This window comes from Strix aluco, chromosome Z, assembly GCF_031877795.1.
Source record: "Strix aluco isolate bStrAlu1 chromosome Z, bStrAlu1.hap1, whole genome shotgun sequence".
In the NCBI taxonomy this organism is placed as follows: domain Eukaryota; kingdom Metazoa; phylum Chordata; class Aves; order Strigiformes; family Strigidae; genus Strix; species Strix aluco.
Window position 1 is genome coordinate 37,717,575 of NC_133971.1, and position 18,174 is coordinate 37,735,748.

The 18,174-nt window shown below is 41.7% G+C and overlaps 1 protein-coding gene across 8 annotated transcripts in view; it reads left to right on the forward strand.

Annotated features, from left to right (window-relative positions):
- Positions 1-18,174, forward strand: part of FOCAD (focadhesin) — a 134,650-nt gene that overhangs the window by 80,896 nt on the left and 35,580 nt on the right. For all 8 annotated transcript variants that reach the window (XR_012621792.1, XR_012621791.1, XR_012621793.1 and 5 more), the window contains 5 exons: positions 6,062-6,154; positions 8,239-8,327; positions 10,488-10,529; positions 16,014-16,122; positions 16,625-16,741. Coding sequence is in view for 5 of the 8 variants with exons in the window: in XM_074813563.1 (XP_074669664.1) it covers positions 6,062-6,154; positions 8,239-8,327; positions 10,488-10,529; positions 16,014-16,122; positions 16,625-16,741 (450 nt within the window). In the remaining 3 variants the exon portion in view is untranslated. The remainder of the gene's footprint in view (positions 1-6,061; positions 6,155-8,238; positions 8,328-10,487; positions 10,530-16,013; positions 16,123-16,624; positions 16,742-18,174) is intronic.

The following is an 18,174-nucleotide window of genomic DNA, read 5'->3' on the forward strand; positions in this document are numbered from 1 at the left end:
GAAAGTTCCCAATAACTATAGAATTTTGATCAAAATATGTCAGTATTTCTGTTCTCAGCTTTGTCCTGGTTTTGGCCAGCTTAGAGTTAACTTCCCTTGGGCTGAAAGGGAGCACAGCTAGAGGGCCAGGTCCGGGTCAGTCACTGGAGCATTCCGTATCGTGTGACGTCATGCTCAGTATATAGGCGGACGGTGCTTGTTCATGTCCTGTTTTGGTTTGGGTTTCCTGGTGGCGTGGCAGGATTTCTGGTGGGGTGGGGATCGCTGCTGGGGGGATGGGCTGTGTACTGGTCACCAGTTGGTAAGCCACTGCTGCATTTTACCCCTTTGGACTTACTGTTGTTACTGTTGTTTTGTTACTATTACTAATTTTTTTTTTTTATTCAACCTATGAATTTCTTTTTTTTTTTTGTCCATCCCCTGTTTCACCAGGAAGGGGCGGGGGGAAGTAAAGAACTGGCCACGTGGTGACTGACTACCTGCTGAGTTCAAACCATGACAGACCTACACTACTTTAAAAGACAAAAAAGTTTTTTCTTGCCTTTTTTTCCCTTGTACATAGAGACAGTTGTAGTTAGGGTTGTCAGGAAAAAGGTATTTGGGCCTTTGGCTAGAAGTGAGTCCCTGGGCTCATTGGACTGAGTTTCATGCCTTAGTGTTTGTTTAGCCCTTGGTGTTCTTCTGGGGAGCAGAGTTTAACAATAAAAACAGGGAGTTTAAGCTATAAAGTTATGAAATAGCAGCATTGGTCTAAGAAAATTGGCTTTAGTAGGATGTAGGCTCACTTTTCCCTGCACTGGCTATAGGAATTAACGTGTTTTCGCAAAGTCATTGCTTCAGAGTTCAACACAGCACATTAAGCAACTTTTCTAAGGTTTTTTAAATTACCGGAATGACACTTGTTTGCTACTGCTTTGACTCCTTTTTATTTTCATTTTTGGGGGCGTGGGTGGGTGGTAACTCTCATAGTGACTTTTTCAGTAAAGTAAGAAGCATTTCCTTAAAAAGAAGACAAAGTTGCCTTTCAAGCATTGCAGTCAGCATAAAACTGAAAACTGTATCTCATGGGAGGCAGAACATATGTTCAAGAAACAGCAGTGCATTTGAAATGCTGTGTTGCCCTTTACTGGTCACTGGTGACTTGAAAGAGGAAGGACATCTTTCCCCTAGAAATGAGGATGTGCTGTTTGATTATTAAACAGAGCTTGTTAACCTCTGTTTGAGGGGATGTGTAAGTTAGGAGGTCAGAAGTCACACAAATCATGGGTCTTCTTTGTTTTCTCTATGGCTCCCTGGATCATACTGCACAAGAAGTCCCTGAGGTTTATCACAGTCACCTCGGCTAAATCAGCTAATTACCTGTCACTGTTTCAGTTTTTGGAGTAATGCTTCCTAGGGGTTTATAGTAATAATGTCTTACCAGCTTCACTTAGCTCTGTTGTGAAGATGAATGAGGATGAACAGTCACATTCATTCATGTCATGTACGATATGTTTTGGTGGTTCTGTAAATGTATGTTTTAGGTTAAAGTTATTAGGCTTCCAGCTAGCTACCCAGCTTTTCTTTCTTTAGTGGATATGAAGGGAACAGTTCATGCTACATGCAGAAAGCACAGAGGCAGCCTGCTTTTGGCACACAGATGTGGTAAACGTTGGCTTTGACAATCTGAACTGGTGCAGTGTTTTTAGTCTTGCCTTTGCATATTTCTCAAGATACAAGTGCTTTCTGTGTGTTGGAAATAGCACAGTCATTTTGCCCTAATAATTACTGATATTTACAGGCACAGGTGCAAAGTTGGGTGCTAGTGGTGAGTTGTACAGTGTTAAATGTTGCTCTACAAATAACAATCATGTTAGACACTCTGTACTCATGGAAGAAGCATTCCCTGCTTTTATTTTATGTGTGTTCATTAGATGTGCTGTGATGACATGCATCTTTGAGCACTAAAGTGGAAACCTCATTCTGTACATTTCTTCCCTGGTTTGATTTTGATGTAATCAAGACATTCAACAGCTTATTCAAATCTTGTATGTGGAGTACCTTAAGATGATAACTGGATTTTCTGGAACAGAATTCCCTGTAGTGTTTTCTTCTGTGCTGAGGTTTTTCAGTGGATGTAGTTCAGATATGAACTGCTTTGTGCTGGTTTCCACTACTGAATTTACTGAATGTATCTCCTCCAGTGAGGTAACAGTATGCAGGAAGTAAGTTTGCTGACAGATTTTTGCTTTTTTACTCCTCAGTCTAATGTGCCTTGTAGAAGGACTTTTTTTTCCTCACAAAGGAATGCTGGGGGAAGGATTTGGAAGTGTATGCATGCAAATAGGTTACAAAGAGCCTCTAAGCAAAATTTGAGATGAAAGGAGATGCTGCTTCACTATTTCATTGGTACTGATGTGGATATGTAATGCTAGCCTTATTTATGAAATCCCTGATGCTGCAGTTTATATGTCCCATATGTGAGAAGGACACTTAAAACATGCTTAAACATTTCACTGACATATGGGTATTGTCTCAAGCACATTTTCACAGCCACACATTTGTTAGAGATGAGCTGAATATAGGAACCCTGTGAGTTGGCAGGGTTGTCAAGATGGAAACCCATTGTAATTACTAAAAGAACTTCTTGGGAATCCCACTCTCCCTTCTCTACAGCAGATTTTAAGATGGGCCATAAATACTGATATCATGTTTCTAGGTTCTTTAAACAATATTCTCTCAATTAGATACCCAGGGAAGTGATAGAAACATGCTTAATTTCACTGTTCCCTAAATTTGTTTTGTGTGCCCTCTGCTGGCTATGTATCAGTGCAAAACAAGTGAGGGATGTACAGAGAGATCTGTGGTAGCACAAAGGCACCAGTGCTGAAAGAAAGCTCATCCAGATTTTGCCATGGTGTTTGATTTTTATTGGGAATGCACTGGAAAGGGGAAACGAGCTCCTGATTTAATTTGAAATCACTTTCTAGTCTTGCAGAAGCATGTAGAACATGTGCCATGTGTATTCAGGAGCGTTGAAGTATAAGAGTATCTCCTGTGGTTTGCCAACATTCCCTATCTTGGGTTTTGGCCAACACAGTCTATGGTTCTGTGTCTTTTCAGGGATACATGTCCTTCTTAAGCATTGATCAACAGGCTCAGATTACTAGGTCCTAGCTCATGCTGTTTCTTATTGCCTCAGATAGGCTGCAGCTCTTCCTTGAAAACTACTTGGCAGCCTGGTCTGGCTATGCTGCCTCCTAAGAACATCCCAGGACCAGTGTGGCAGGGTTTCACAATCACTTGTCATTGGTTCAGAAGTCCTCTGAGCCCCCTTCCCTGCACCTCCCACCTGCCCCAGTATCTTCTTACACATAAATTGCGCACTCAAAAGAATCTGAACTTCACTTATTGTCCGCTTTGTCTGTGCTTGCTAGTATTAGTTAACTGACGCTTAATGTAGTTGTCGTTACCATTGTGTATCCAATGATCCAGGAGAAGTAAAACCTGCAGTTTCTGTACAGGAAACTAGCAGTCATCAGGAGTCATTATGTGATAATCTTCAGTACCATGTCCAATCATTTTTAGTCATAGATGAATTTTATTTTAATGTTCTTTGTTATGTGAAGATGCTCTATTGCCTCTTGTCTTCCTCTCATTCCACATATCTGCAAAATGTTTACTGCCATGAAGAAAGTTCATTTATCAAAAGCTGTTCTTCTGGTCATCAAGCACATCTGCAAATTTAAATAAGATGTGTGAGGTGCTACTAATACATTCCTGATTAGATCATATTGTCTAATTGCTTTAAATGCAACAATATACCTTTGTATTTCCTGCATGAACACCCGAAGTACTTTGAAGGCCTGCTTTTGCTCTGGTGCACAAGTGTGGATTACGTGGTGAACTTCGTAGATCACCGTAAGACCAGGCAAATCTAAATGCACAAGTCTAAAACAGTGTCAGAGTAGAGGCAAAGGGGAAGACAGGAGTTGCTGCAGATGCCTTGGGAACCTAAGACAAACCATTGTGACTGGAGCCTTGACATCAATTTGTTGCAGGAATTGATGAGGAGAGATGAGAGGGATGTGTGAATAAAATTCTGGTTAAAAAGGTGGGGTGGATTAGGTCATCTCTTTTGATTGATTGGCTTTTAGATTGTCTTTGTATAGATGTATTAGTACTTACACAAAACTGTTTGAAGTTCACCACTGACAGTGGGCATGAAGCTTTATCACGGTCCTTCGGTTTTTGATGTAAAATCCATGTAAAGAATATTGATTGCTTAATGTAGATCATAAGGGGCATAACATGGAGATGAAGCAGAAAACTTAGGACAATAATCAACGAACAAGGGGAGTTCAGTTGTTTATCTTGGTTAACCGTTCTGTACAGAGAAGGCCAGTGGGGCTCATGATGGAGAAAGGAGGGTTTTGCATACCTTGAGGCATGGAGTGTTTTATGTGTTAACAGTGACTAGTCTGTGTAATAAAATAAAATAGGAAGACTATAATAACCTTTTGGGATTAAGCCTGGCAAAATTAGTTACTCAAGGTGGGCTTTGCATAATTTTTGATCACAGCTCATGTGTTCTTTTAATTCAGAAATAGAAAGTGTAGGCCTTAAACAGTGGATACTGACATACATCCCATCTCATTGCAACCTGACATGTTTGCCTTTCCCTTGTGAAAAACTGATTGCCCTGGAAACTGCTGAGGTTGATTAACTTATTTCCAATGGAGTTCAAATGGCTGAAATGACATTTTTTCATGTTTTTGGTAGAGGCAGACAGTAGAAATAACTGGATGGTAGCAAGAAAAATCAATTCTGTATGCCCACTGTGGAACATGATGAGCTATAACAATGCGCACTCATAATTTTAATTACAGAGTTTATGTTGTTTGTGGGTCTGAAAACACGGCAGTTTAAAAGGAGAGGACGCTTGAACTCCTATCATACTTTAATAAAATGTTGCTGCAATTAAGACAGTTGTAGAGAGATAGAAATAGAAACTCTTATAATTAGTTATTATACACATTTTTTGTGAATAAATATATTTGGATTTATAAATTGCCTAACATGCAAATTGTGAGGACAGAGGTACATACATGGTGCAGGACTCTGATGTCTGAAAAAAGATTCCTTGGTGGCCTTGAATTTGTGACCCATTCTGTTTAACTTACCCCTGTAATTACTTCGTTAAGATACCAAGGGCTAGAAAATGGCTTGTTACTGAGATCACTTGACTTAATTTTTGTTTTTCAACATGCTCTGGAAAAGTCTTTGAGTCAGTTTGCTATGGTGCTTATTGAAGGGAACAACCTTGGGCTCCTGAGGAAAGTCTATGCACGTACATCAGATTGTGTAGTTGACTGAGTTATTCTTTTGTTGTGAAGTTGAGGCTGTCATACCTATGTGGGACTTGGAGGAAGGCTGGCAGAGCTGTTGCATATTTCTTTAAACTATCTTTGAGATGGTGGTGTTTCTCTCCTGTTAGTTCTATAGTGGTGCTTCCTGGGAAGAAACTTTGGTTCCTTTCTCTCTTTAACAGTTCCTTTCCTTAAAGGAAGTTTGGACTATGTACTTGAACATAGTTATGTATGCTCCAGTCAAGGATGCTAAGTCCTTGTGTATAACCTCCCTTGTATTTAGTTAGTCATCTACTTGTATTTAAGTGTCTGTTTAAAAATTTTAGAAGCACGTAAGATTTACAAAAACTGTGACAAACATAAACTGCACTAACATCTTCGTTAACGTATGTATTTTTTGTCTACCAGTGCTGCCAAGTATTGTGCTTACTGCCACATATAATTCCACTGTGCTCTCTGGGATCCAGTTATCTATTCAAATACCTGGAGCAACCAATTTTGTCTGACCTGGGTAACAAAGTTGAAAGTAACTTGGTGTGGGTAAAGTCAGAAAGGAGACCAACGTACATTATCACTTTAGTTTCTTACGCCCATGTGTATTGTCCTATGGGCATGAGGAAATGATTGCTTGCAAATCACAGGTTGGAGAACATACATTCTGCATATGTTAGAGTTCATGTAACTATTTCTACCCTTTCTGGTGTGTTGCACAGGTTAACATTCAGCCTTCTGAATGGCACCGCTCCATAGTGCTGCCACAGTCCTGGTCAGGATTTATGAGTCGAACCTACAGTGCAATCCTGCAGGTAATTTTGAGGTACATAGTATTGTGCGCATTAATGCTCATTCAAGTGGTATGAATTTTATTTTTACCAGAAAAAGCATCCATGCAAGTTACAATAATTTAAAAATAAAGCTTTTAATGGCAGCACAGTCTGGGATACTTTGTAGAAGTATAGCTTCTGCTTAGTTCAGGTTCTTGCAGTCTTGTTCCTGTGTCAAGTGGCAGAATGTGTCAATTCTTAGAATTTTTAGAATGTGAAATTTTAGCTAGAGCTCTAACCTATTATTTTGAGTAGGAATTTTGTAATAATAGTATCACAAAGGAGACAGAAGCTATCGAGTAATGATTCATTAAATAGAACTTCTCTTAACCAGCATGTAATGCTGTCACATAGTGAGGGACTGGTCTTTTGATTTTTCCACCCTATCTAGTGATTAGGAAATATCTTGAAACCTTTCTTTCATTAGGTTAGCTGACCTGATATCTAGAACAACGAGGTGCCATTTGGTTTTTAAAGAGGAAAATGGTCTAAAAAACTTGTAACAAATAGCTGCCTTCTAGAAGGTTCTTTTTGTGCTACTAGAAGGGCTTGTTTGTATTTCCAGGCCACATCAGCTGTTTTCAGCATGAGCAGCTCTGGTTGCTGAGCGAACTCTAGAAGCTTTGACTGTTCCTTGTTTTGCTGTGCAGCAGAACATACGCTTCTCTAACATTTTCAAAACAAATTTTATCTTGACCATCAGCAAAATACCAGATTCTAAGAGCCAGCCCCATTACAAAGCAGGCAGCAGCTATTCAAATTGTAATTTTAGGTCATAACTACAGAGGGGGCCATTGTTGCTTGTATTTAATTACTTTCCTGTTTTGCTTCCCACATGAGGCAAGATTTCATGAGAAGCTTGGTGTTTACCAGGCTTGTTTCTGAAAGCCTCTCCAGAATTTCATGCCATTTTACAGGGCAATAGAACCTATTTTTGTTGCTTCTGAAGTCCCTCACTGGAGACCTAGTATCTTTACTTAGTCCTTATGCTTCTATATTACGTTTCATTGAGATGGCCAAAAGAGACTACAGTGTGAGATGAGTAGTCCGGATCGTACATAAGTCAGTATTTCTAAACAGCTAGTAGAGTTATAATTTCTGCAGTTTGGAGGCAGATGTTCATAGACTTTGGTTCACCAAAACACTTGTGTTGAGGATTTTTTCCCCTCTGGACACCTGAAAGCTCTCTTGTTTTTTATTATGTCTACTCACATGCTTAAGCACTTCTCCCAATTTGTGCATTCAGCACGTTTTTGAGACTGAAGTCAACCTCATCATAATGATCCTACAGGTCTTGATTTAGTACAGAACTTACACCAATGTTGATGTGTTTGGGGAAGTGGCAATAGGTTTTTGCATAGTTTTTGTGCAACTTTCTCTTTAGTCAGTGTGTCATATATTGTACTTCAATCTCTGTGGAGAGTCACCTTTTGAGTGACATCTGGATAGCAGGATGGACTCTCTTACATTCTCAGGTTTTTATGCACATACAAACTACAAGGATTCAGTACCTGAAAAACACAGCTTATGTGCCTGTATTTTTCACTTAAGGCTTAATAACCTGCTAAGGAGACTGAACATTAAAGCAAAGGTGCTTAAAATGAAACAATTGTAAGAGGCCAGAATCCATAACATCTCCTTTAAGGCACAGAAAGAACTGTTGTAGCAGGTCGCAGGGAGGTTGGTGTCGTCAAAAGGGAAAGAATGAGGAATTCTGTTTAGGTAATGAATCAAGAAAGTGATGTTTTGCGTTAGAATCCATTTTAGCTAGCAGGCTTCTAAATGTCATTCCTTGCTTGTTGTACCCCTTCCCCTTTGCACAGACTAGAAGAGATGTCTCAGTATCTGTAGGTGGTTTTGCCATCTGCAGCTTATTTTCCTCACTCAGAATAAAAAATTATGGATTCTTTTACTTAATATATTGTGTATTACAGTGGAATCCCATATGAAAAGTGGTTAAGTTTGCATATAAGTAGCCCCCAGGTGAAAGGCTAAGTGTTCTTTGAAGAATCTTACCATGATTGACCATGTGACATCCAATTCTGACTTATTCTGTAATTCTGCAGGGGAGGCAGGCAGAGCTGGAGATGCAGTTAAAACATGGAAAAGAGGATCCTGAAGAGGTGCAGTACAAACAATTTACAGCCTGGCTCTGGTAAGGAACTTCCTGTCTGCTCCTGATCACTTGTAATGGCAGATGAGGTGGCAGAGGAGGGCAAGACTTCAAGGCCTTTAGTTTTACAAGTTTAAAGACTGTATGAGCATTAATGAAATAAACCCAAAAAACCCACCAGATACAGTGACCAAGGTGAGGAGTGGGGGAGCAGGAAGAAAGAGACTGATGGGTAACTGTGAGGATTCCCATATGCACAAATTCACAGGTACCTTCCCCTCTACAGTGCCTGAAACTTTGTAGTGAGCAACGGGAAGGAATGGAAAACTGTTATTTGTTTTGTGTCATGTTAAAGCAGAAGGTTTATGCAAAGAGCAAAACTTAGTTGTAGAGACTAAGTGAGTTGTCGCACTAAAAATGGCTTGATAAAAGAAATGTAAGCCATGGTGTGATGTATGTCGTACTGAACTGAGACACACCTCAATTTGTATGGTAAGTTGGCAATGTTGACCCTGAGGATGTTGTTTAAAATCAAGCACATGATGCATACCCTGATACATATCCTCAACTACTTCTGTTTCAGTCAGCTGGGGAGTGTGTCTCAGTGTGTCAGGATATAGCCACGTATGTGCATAGCCAGGGGGACAAGGTGGGAAATAGGAGGCTTCACGGAGAGAAAGAATTACATATTCATGGACAGTATAAATGTCTATTTCTGTGCTTGTTCATAAGTGCATTGGGAACAAAGTATTTACAAAAAAACCAAAATTCCCTTTGCCCATTTCAGTCAAAAAGCTGTTACTAAGTCCCACTCAACAGAAATACAAAATTTATGTCTGTTGTTTTATTCCAGCTAAGTCTAGATTACAGAGTTTCATAGTAAGATCCATAATGATATGGTTTTGTAGAAGAGATTCTTTATGTAGCAGTGGCACAATTTTCTGCTGTTACTCTCCCTGATCCCTTTTTTGATAGGGTATAAAACATTTTCCAGGTGAGAAGAATGCCTATAGCAGTGCTGCTTTTTGTAGATTTTTCCTGAACCAATTTCTGCTCTGTATTTCCTAAATAGCATTAATAGAAACTGTGTCAAAAATGAACAGAATTCCATTTAACAGTAGAGAAAACAAAGTAGTAAGTGAACTGAGAGCCAGATATTAGCCTTCATGTCTTTTCCTGTTCTCCCTTAATAGCTTGCTGCTTCAGGACTCCAACTTCAGCACTCATTATTTATTTGTGTTGCCTGCTGGGTTTAACCTCATTGTTGACAGCTTGATATAAACTTTAGCATTAATGCTTTATTGTGTAAGTACTGTGCAATTTCGCATTAGTATTTGCCAAGTTGGTGTGTTTCTACTGTAGATAGGTTTGAAACTGTGTGCAAAACCAGTGTGGTTATGAAGGAAAGCCTGAGTAGGTTTCTTTTAAAGCCTGAGTATAACTCAGTCTTATAATATACAGCCCTGTTACGAGGCATGCATTTTTAGTCTTCTATTCACGTGTTGTGGAACTGTGATTGGTGTATCTTTTTTGTAGGATGACAGACATGGCCAGGGTGTTATTGTATTTGTAGTATGGAGGACCTCTTTCCTCACCCAAACCTGGCAATATAGAAGACTCACTGTATCTCTGCTTCTGTCTTCGTATGAATGCAAAACTAAACAAGTGCAGACAAGTAGCCTATTCTAAATCAACTACAATAATGTGTAAGAAATTATAACTGCTCCTATGGCTTTCATTTAAATGGATTCATGTTACAATACTGCCTAACAGCATAACTGCCCGTAGTGGTTTACAGGTCTATAGTAAGTGTAGGATAAATTCTTGTGGTTGTCCACCGTAAACCATTCTCATTTTATTATGCAAAGACATAGCACAGTGATCTGGAACCGTATGTGTAGCAGCTCAAAGAACAGATTTATGGCTACTGCATGAACATGCATTTTACCAAAAGTGTTATTAAGTCAACTAGGAGCCCTTTATAGAGCATTGGCGGTGCACATGAGCGTACAGAAATGTTGGGTGGTAATAAGCACTTTTACAGTTTTAATGCTTGTGATTAATTTGCGCTAAGTCTGCTGATAGCCAGATGAGATATTTGTTAACCTAGAATGGACACCTGTAAGGCACAAAGGGGAAATCAGTTGAGTTCATGCTATAGTATAATGAACGTGGTATAAATTCTTCCTGTTTCTGTTGCAGGGTCAGAGATATGTTGACTGATGTCATCAGAGGTGCTTCCAAGTAAGAACTGCTAATTTACTACAGATGAGAATGAGTTCTCTTTTGTGGCAGAAGATGTAAGATAATATTTTCTGCAGTTGGTTATCTGCCAGTTTCATGATGTCACATGACTGCTATTCAGAAAAGGAACTCTTCTCCTTGTGCTTTTGAGATTTTTGCCACTGACTGTGTTTATTAGAAGGACTGATGCCTAGTGTTTTGAGTAAATCCTAGGTAGTGCTATATGCACTATTGGTCTGTTCTTTTTTTAACTAGCAGACTGCCTCAAGTAATTTCATTTACCTAGAAGTTGGCTGGTCTTTAGTGGAGTATGGGCACTTCAAAACTGTCCCACTTTCTATTAAGGTGTCTGTCTTGTGCCCAGACTCCCCCAGAGGCAGGAAATTACATGTTTTCAGATTGTGACAGGCTTGTTCATTTGCTATTAGAATTAGCATGTGGCTTTCAGGCAGCAATAAGTATCTTAACCTTCCTTCATAGGCTTCTAAAGTTGTTTGTCTTCTTGCTTTCACTCTCCCCTGGCAGCTAGCTTCCTATTATGCTTTGCCCTTGTTAACCTGAAATTGGCCACTTGCACCAGGTTAAGCAAAAGCATCAGAAATAGTGAATCCTCATAAGAACAAGTACTTAGAAAATCTTAAATCATAAAGATGTAATCAGTGAAAGAATTACAATGAAATCTCATAGACTGTTTCAACATTGGTGTTCTTGTAAATGTGTGAAAGACTAGTGCATGTATGCCAATGCACACAGCATGGGTAGCAAACAGGAGGAGCTTGAAGCCATGATGAAACAGGAAAATTATGAAGTAGTGGCTATTACAGAAACATGGTGGGATGTCTCCCATGACTGCAGTGCACCACTTGATGGCTACAAGCACTTTAGGAGGTACAGACAAGGAAGGAGAGGTGGTGGGGTGGCGCTGTATGTTAGGGACTGTTATGATTGCTTTGAGTACAAGTGTAGTGAAGACAGGGTGGAGTGTCTTTGCATTAGAATCTGGGGAAGGCCAACAGGGCAGATGTTGTAGTAGGAGTCTACTATAGGTCACCCACCCAGGACAGAGAGGTGGATGAAATATTCTGTAGGCACTTAGGAGAAATCTCACGATCGGTTGACCTTGTTCTTGTGGGAGACTTTAACTTCCCAGACATCTGCTGGAAATACAACACAGCAGAGCGGGACCAGTCCCGGAGATTCCTGGAATGTGTGAGAGAGAACTTCCTGACACAGCTGGTGAGAGAACCAACCAGAGAAGGTGCCCTGCTGGATCTCTTCTTTGTGAACAGAGAAGGACTGGTGGATGATGTGGTGGTTGGAGGCCGACTAGTGCACAGTGATCATGAAATAAGAGAGTTCTCTATTCTTAGAGAGGCCAGGAGAGGGCTAAGCAGAACTGACATCCTGGACTTCCAAAGGGCTGACTGTGTCTTGTTTAGGCACCTGCTTGACAGGATCCCTTGGGAGACGGTCCTGAAGGGTATAGGGGTGCAGGAAGGCTGGGCACTCTTTAAGAAGGAAGTCTTAATGGCACAGGAGCAGGCTGTCCCCAGGTGCTGTAAGAGAAGCCGGCAACAGAGAAGACCACCCTGGCTGAACAGGGAGTTTGGCTGCAACTCAGGGAGAAAAGGAGAGATTATGGCCTTTGGAAGAAGGGGCTAGCCACTCACAATGCTTACAAAGAGGCTGTGAGGCTATGCAGGGTGGAAATCAGGAGGTCTAAAGCCCAGCTAGAAATTAATCTGGCTTCATTAGTCAAGGATAACATAAATATTTCTATAGGTATGCCAGCAACAAAAGAAAGACCAGGGAGAGCCTCCATCCCCTGCTAGACACAGGAGGAAACATGGTAACAAGTGATGAGGAGAAGGCTGAGGTGCTTAATGCCTTCTTTGCCTCAGTCTTTAATAACAAGACTAGTTGTATTGAGGGAATCCAGCCTCCTCAGCCAGAGGACAGAGACTGGGAGAACAACCCCCCTGCAATCCAGGAGGAGATAGTCAGTGACCTACTGCATCACATAGACATACACAAGTCTATGGGACCGGATGGGATACACCCGAGGGTGCTGAAGGAGCTGGCTGGGGTGCTCACCAAGCCGCTTTCCATCATTTATCAGCAGTCCTGGCTGACCGGGGAGGTCCCAACAGATTGGAAACTAGCCAATGTGATGCCCATCTATAAGAAGGGTCGGAAGGATGATCCGGGAAATTACAGACCTGTCAGCTTGACGTCGGTACCTGGGAAGCTGATGGAGCAGCTCATCCTGAGTACCATCATACAACACGTGCAGGACAACCAGATGATCAGGCCCATTCAGCATGGGTTTATGAAAGGCAGGTCCTGCTTGAGAAACCTGATCTCCTTCTACAAGAGGGCGACCCACTTACTGGATGAGGGAAAGGCTGTAGATGTTGTCTACCTTGACCTTAGTAAGGCCTTTGACACCGTTTCCCACAGCATTCTCCTGGCGAAACTGGCTGCTGGTGGCTTGGATGGGCACACGCTTTGCTGGGTGAAAAACTGGCTGGATGGCCGGGCCCAAAGAGTTGTGGTGAACACAGTAATCAAGTTGGCAGCCGGTCACAAGTAGTGTCCCCCAGGGCTCAGTTTTGGGGCCACTCCTGTTTAACATCTTTATTGATGATCTAGACGAGGGGATTGAGTGCACCCTCAGTAAGTTTGCAGATGACACCAAGTTGAGTGGGAGTGTTGATCTGCTCGAGGGTAGGGAGGCTCTGCAGAGAGACCTGGACAGGCTGGAGCGATGGGCTAAGGCCAACTGTAGGAGTTTCACTAAGGCCAAATGCCGGGTGCTGCACTTGGGCCACAACAACCCCCAGCAGCGCTACAGGCTTGGGGAGGAGTGGCTGGAGAGCTGCCAGAGAGGGACCTGGGGGTGTTGATTGACAGCCGGCTGAACATGAGCCAGCAGTGTGCCCAGGTGGCCAAGAAGGCCAATGGTATCTTGGCTTGCATCGGAAATAGCATGGCCAGCAGGGACAGGGAAGTGATCTTACCCCTGTACTCGGCACTGGTGAGGCCGCACCTCAATGACTGTGTTCAGTTTTGGGCCCCTCACTACAAAAAGGACATTGAATTACTCGAGCGTGTCCAGAGAAGGGCAGCGAAGCTGGTGAAGGGTCTGGAGCCCAGGTCTTACGAGGAGCGGCTGAGGGAACTGGGGTTGTTTAGTCTGGAGAAGAGGAGGCTGAGGGGAGACCTCATCGCCCTCTACAGCTACCTGAAAGGAGGTTGCAGAGAGCTGGGGATGAGTCTCTTGAACCAAGTAACAAGCGATAGGACAAGAGGGAATGGCCTCAAGTTGTGCCAGGGAAGGTTTAGACTAGATATTAGGAAGTATTTCTTTACAGAACGGGTTGTTAGGCGTTGGAATGGGCTGCCTGGGGAGGTGGTGGAGTCCCCATCCCTGGAGGTGTTTAAGAGTCGGGTTGACATAGCGCTGAGGGATATGGTGTAGTTGAGAACAGTCAGTGTTAGGTTAATGGTTGGACTAGATCTTCTCCAAGGTCTTTTCCAACCTAGATGATTCTGTGATTCTGTGAAATACTTCTGCAAGTTGAGAGTTGTGGAGGTTTTAATTAAGACTTTCCATAAACATTTGATTTTTTCTATTTTAACTTACCATTTTTCAGATATTTAAAATATTCCCAGCTGTTTCATTTCATTGCATGTCAGTCCATCTTGAAGGAGTCGGTTAAAGAGGGATGAAATTGGAAGATCTTTTTGGTATTTTAGCTACTCAATAAATACCTTTGTTCATGTAAGGTAGAACAAGATAGATAAAGGAGGACTAACATGATAAACTTTAAATATATCATATTCTGTCTCTCAGAATTGAAGTTATATTTTTAGCTGTAGAAGTTCCTTAGCAAAACTAGTTGAGGTAGAAGCATTGCCTAATTTGGGACAGAGTGGTGAATTTTCTTTAGGTAACAACAGAAGGTTTTCCTGTGTATAGATCATGTCTCTAGAACTTCTTGTGTTTACTGACTTTCTTGTAAGACAGTACTGGGTCTTTTCCCCATATTTTCAGTAGAGTAAGACACTGCTCTTTTTCCTCCTGGCACTTGTTAGGATGATGATTTTTATCTTCATTAAATTTAAAGCATCCAGCTTTCATGAGTGTGTAGATTTAGAAGTTTCTCTCTGTTTGAGATTCTCTACATAGATTAGGAAATTATTTAAGGAAAGAGATACCGGGAGATTTCAGAGAATTTAACTAAGCACCTACTTGTAATTACTTGTAGGTATCTCATATCTGAAAGGAAATAATTTCTGTGTTCCAGACAGGAGAGGTCAGTAACATTCAGCTAAGACCTGAGTCTTATTTTAAAAAGCAAATGAGAAATCCAGAGAGCACTTTTATTGTGAAAATGAGATTGTTGGATCTGGAACAAATCCCTGAATTTGCAGTGTAGGTGTATTCTTCTAGCGCAACAGTTGAGGAAGTTTTTAGAAATGGAAGACTGATGCAAAAAGTGTAGTACAGTCTCTACTGGTCTAGTACAGTTGTATTGTTCAGCTGCTATTGTAAAACAACTAAGAGAGTTCCATCAGGATTATATTAGGGTGGATTATATTTAGGATTATATATAGGAGGTGGTGGTGTCCCCATCCCTGGAGGTGTTTAAGAGTAGAGGCGACATAGCGCTTAGGGATATGGTGTAGTTGGGAACTGTCAGTGTGAGGTTAATGATTGGACTAGGTGATCTTCAAGGTCTTTTCCAACCTAGACGATTCTGTGATTCTGTGATATTGCAATAGATTTTTCTGGAAATGACTGGGATATTGGCATTATCTTTTCATGAAACTGAACACAACTATATTCTCTCTTTTATCTGAAGGGAGCAGATGTTTTTTTTTTTCTTGAGTTCCTTAAAAGTAAAGGTTTGCACTGTGCTAGAAGTTAGTACTCCTTGATATTGGTCATTTTCCATTATGTTAATGTTTTCATAGCATAGAGGAGTAATTCAAAAGTTTTTTGTTAAAGCTGAGATTTCAGTGATGGCTGCTCTGCTAAATCTCCTGAACAGGTGCTGTGAAATGACACCTGCCTGTCTAGCATTCTCTGTTTGAAGAGCTTTTTTGTTGTCCTGTTAGACATGGTACTAGCTAAGTCCAACTGGTGCATTTCTGTGAGTGCTACTTGCTCTGCAGAGTGGCAGTCCTCATAATAGTGGAAGTAAGCTTCTGTATTCATACAACTTTTTGTGTGCTCAGCTTTATGTAAAAAACAAACAAGAAAAGACAGAAGCGCTTCTCTCTCCCATTCTTTCTTGAATTCCTGAAGATGAAATGTGATAGACTTTTGCTGAGCTAGAAGACAGCCCAATGAAGCTGCTAGGTACAAAGACTTTCTCTGCTGGACCACCTGTAGCATAACTTACTGGCATTGAGATACATGTTTTGTTACCTACATCTCTATTATGCTTCTTAACTGTTTGCCTTTTTTTTGTCCAGAGACAGCCCAGTGGTGAAAGGAAACTCTATTTTTGCCTTGACTGGTCTTGCAGTTGCAGTAGCCAAACACGAAAGCAGCCTTTCCTCAGACACTGAAGGGATGCCTGAGGTGAGTCAATCTGGAAAAGAGAGCCTTTACTCTTAGTGTAATATAGTGAAGCAATATGACCAGGTGTTTGGGGGGCTGGTAAGTGGATGTGAAGTAATTCACATTTTGAAGTTAAAATTTCACCTTGCTCAGTGAATGCTGTCTGGTAGCTGCTGTGTGATCTACACAAAAGCAGTTAGTGTGTGTAGGCGCCTCCTCGCAAGAAACATAATGACTAACACATTTGTTAGTTTTGACAGATAAGATAGATGTCTAGTGAACACTAAAACCCAGCCAGCCTCTTTTGTCATCATTTTTTCTTTCACTGAATAGTTCCTGTTCAAAAGTAGTGTCTGGAGGGTCAGCATTTGCAAGTAAATCATGCTGCTTACTGTACTTAAGAATAACAAAATAATGTCATTCCTGATGGATCGTGGCTGGAACATCAGCTGCTGAGCTTCTGTTCAGGTAGGACATGATTTAAGAAAAAATAACTATGAATATTTGGGTTTGATTTTTGCAGACTGAACCTGATTTTCTTCCTACAAAACACTGGATTTCTATGGTCACGGAGACCCTCTTTAGCATTGTGAATAGCCGCTATCACCCTAAAGGTCAAGTCTTCCCTTGGTTCTACCAGGTATGTGTTGTAGTGTTACAGGCAAGAGAATATATCTGTATTTCATACCTGGAATTCTTAGTGTGGAGTGTCCTGGTTCTGTTTGCCCTTTGTAGTAGTGGTAAAGCAGGAGAATCAAAAATTTTCTTGCTTTTGTTCTTTTTCTTTCATTGTGTTTTCTGCTTGTATTTGGGTCTGCCTTGACTTTTTGTCTTGATTATCAAAACAGTAAAAACCACGTGTGAGCATACATGAATGAAGAAAATTTTAAGAGCAAAAAAACCATTCTGTGGTGGTTTAGTCCCTGCCGGGGTCTGAGACCACGCATCCGCTGCCCCTCCCCCAGAAAGGGAGTGAAATACAAAGCCCCAGGGCTGAGATAAGGAGAGGTTTAATACAACAGTGCAACAGCAACAAAACAAACAACAACAATAACAATAACAGTAATAACAATGAACAGAGCAAGATATGTGCCGATACAGCAGCGAGAGCAGAGAGATCGCGCAACACACGCATTCACCAGTTCTCCTGCGCTTTGGCGCACGGAGGTGATGTCAGCATGGTATTGAATAACCCGGCTGGAGCTTCCCCCCCACTGCTGGGGAAACTTAACCCTATCCTAGCTAAACCAGGACATAATCCACCCCTTTATTCTATACCATGTGCGTCACATCCAGCTGCCATTTAGCAATTAGCAATAACAAAGAAAATTTAACAAAAGCACAGTATAATTCATGGTGTGTTTTCACCCAAAATCAAGTCCCCTTGTGGTATGCGTCAGACCTCTCCATCCTTCTGCATCACCCACCAGGTGCACCCAGGTCCTTGAGCAAAAGCAATCCCGTGGATGGGTTTGCCTTTGCCCGGCGCAGGACTAACCCAGACCATTTTCCCCAGCAGGTCCCTCATGCGCACCACAGGGACTCTATCCCTATCCACAACACGTGGAAGTTTTGACTGAGCCGGGCCAGCTCAATTGGCAGATCCTCTTGTGTTCACTAACCAAGTGGCCTTTGTCAGATGTGTGTCCCAGTGTTTGAAGGTTCCACCCCCCATTGCTCTCAATGTAGTTTTTAACAGTCCATTGTAGCGCTCGATCTTCCCGGAGGCTGGTGCGTGGTAGGGGATGTGGTAGACCCACTTGATGCTGTGTTCTTCTGCCCAGGCATCTATGAGGTTATTTCGGAAATGAGTCCCATTGTCCGACTCAATCCTCTCTGGGGTGCCATGTTGCCACAGGACTCGGTCTTCAAGGCCCAGGATGGTATTTCGGGCGGTGGCGTGGGACACTGGATAAGTTTTGAGCCATCCAGTGGTTGCTTCCACCATTGTGAGCACGTGGCGCTTGCCTCGGCGGGTCTGTGGCAGTGTGATGTAGTCGATCTGCCAGGCCTCTCCATATCTGTATTTCATTCATTGATCTCCATTCCGCTGGGGCTTCACCCATTTGGCTT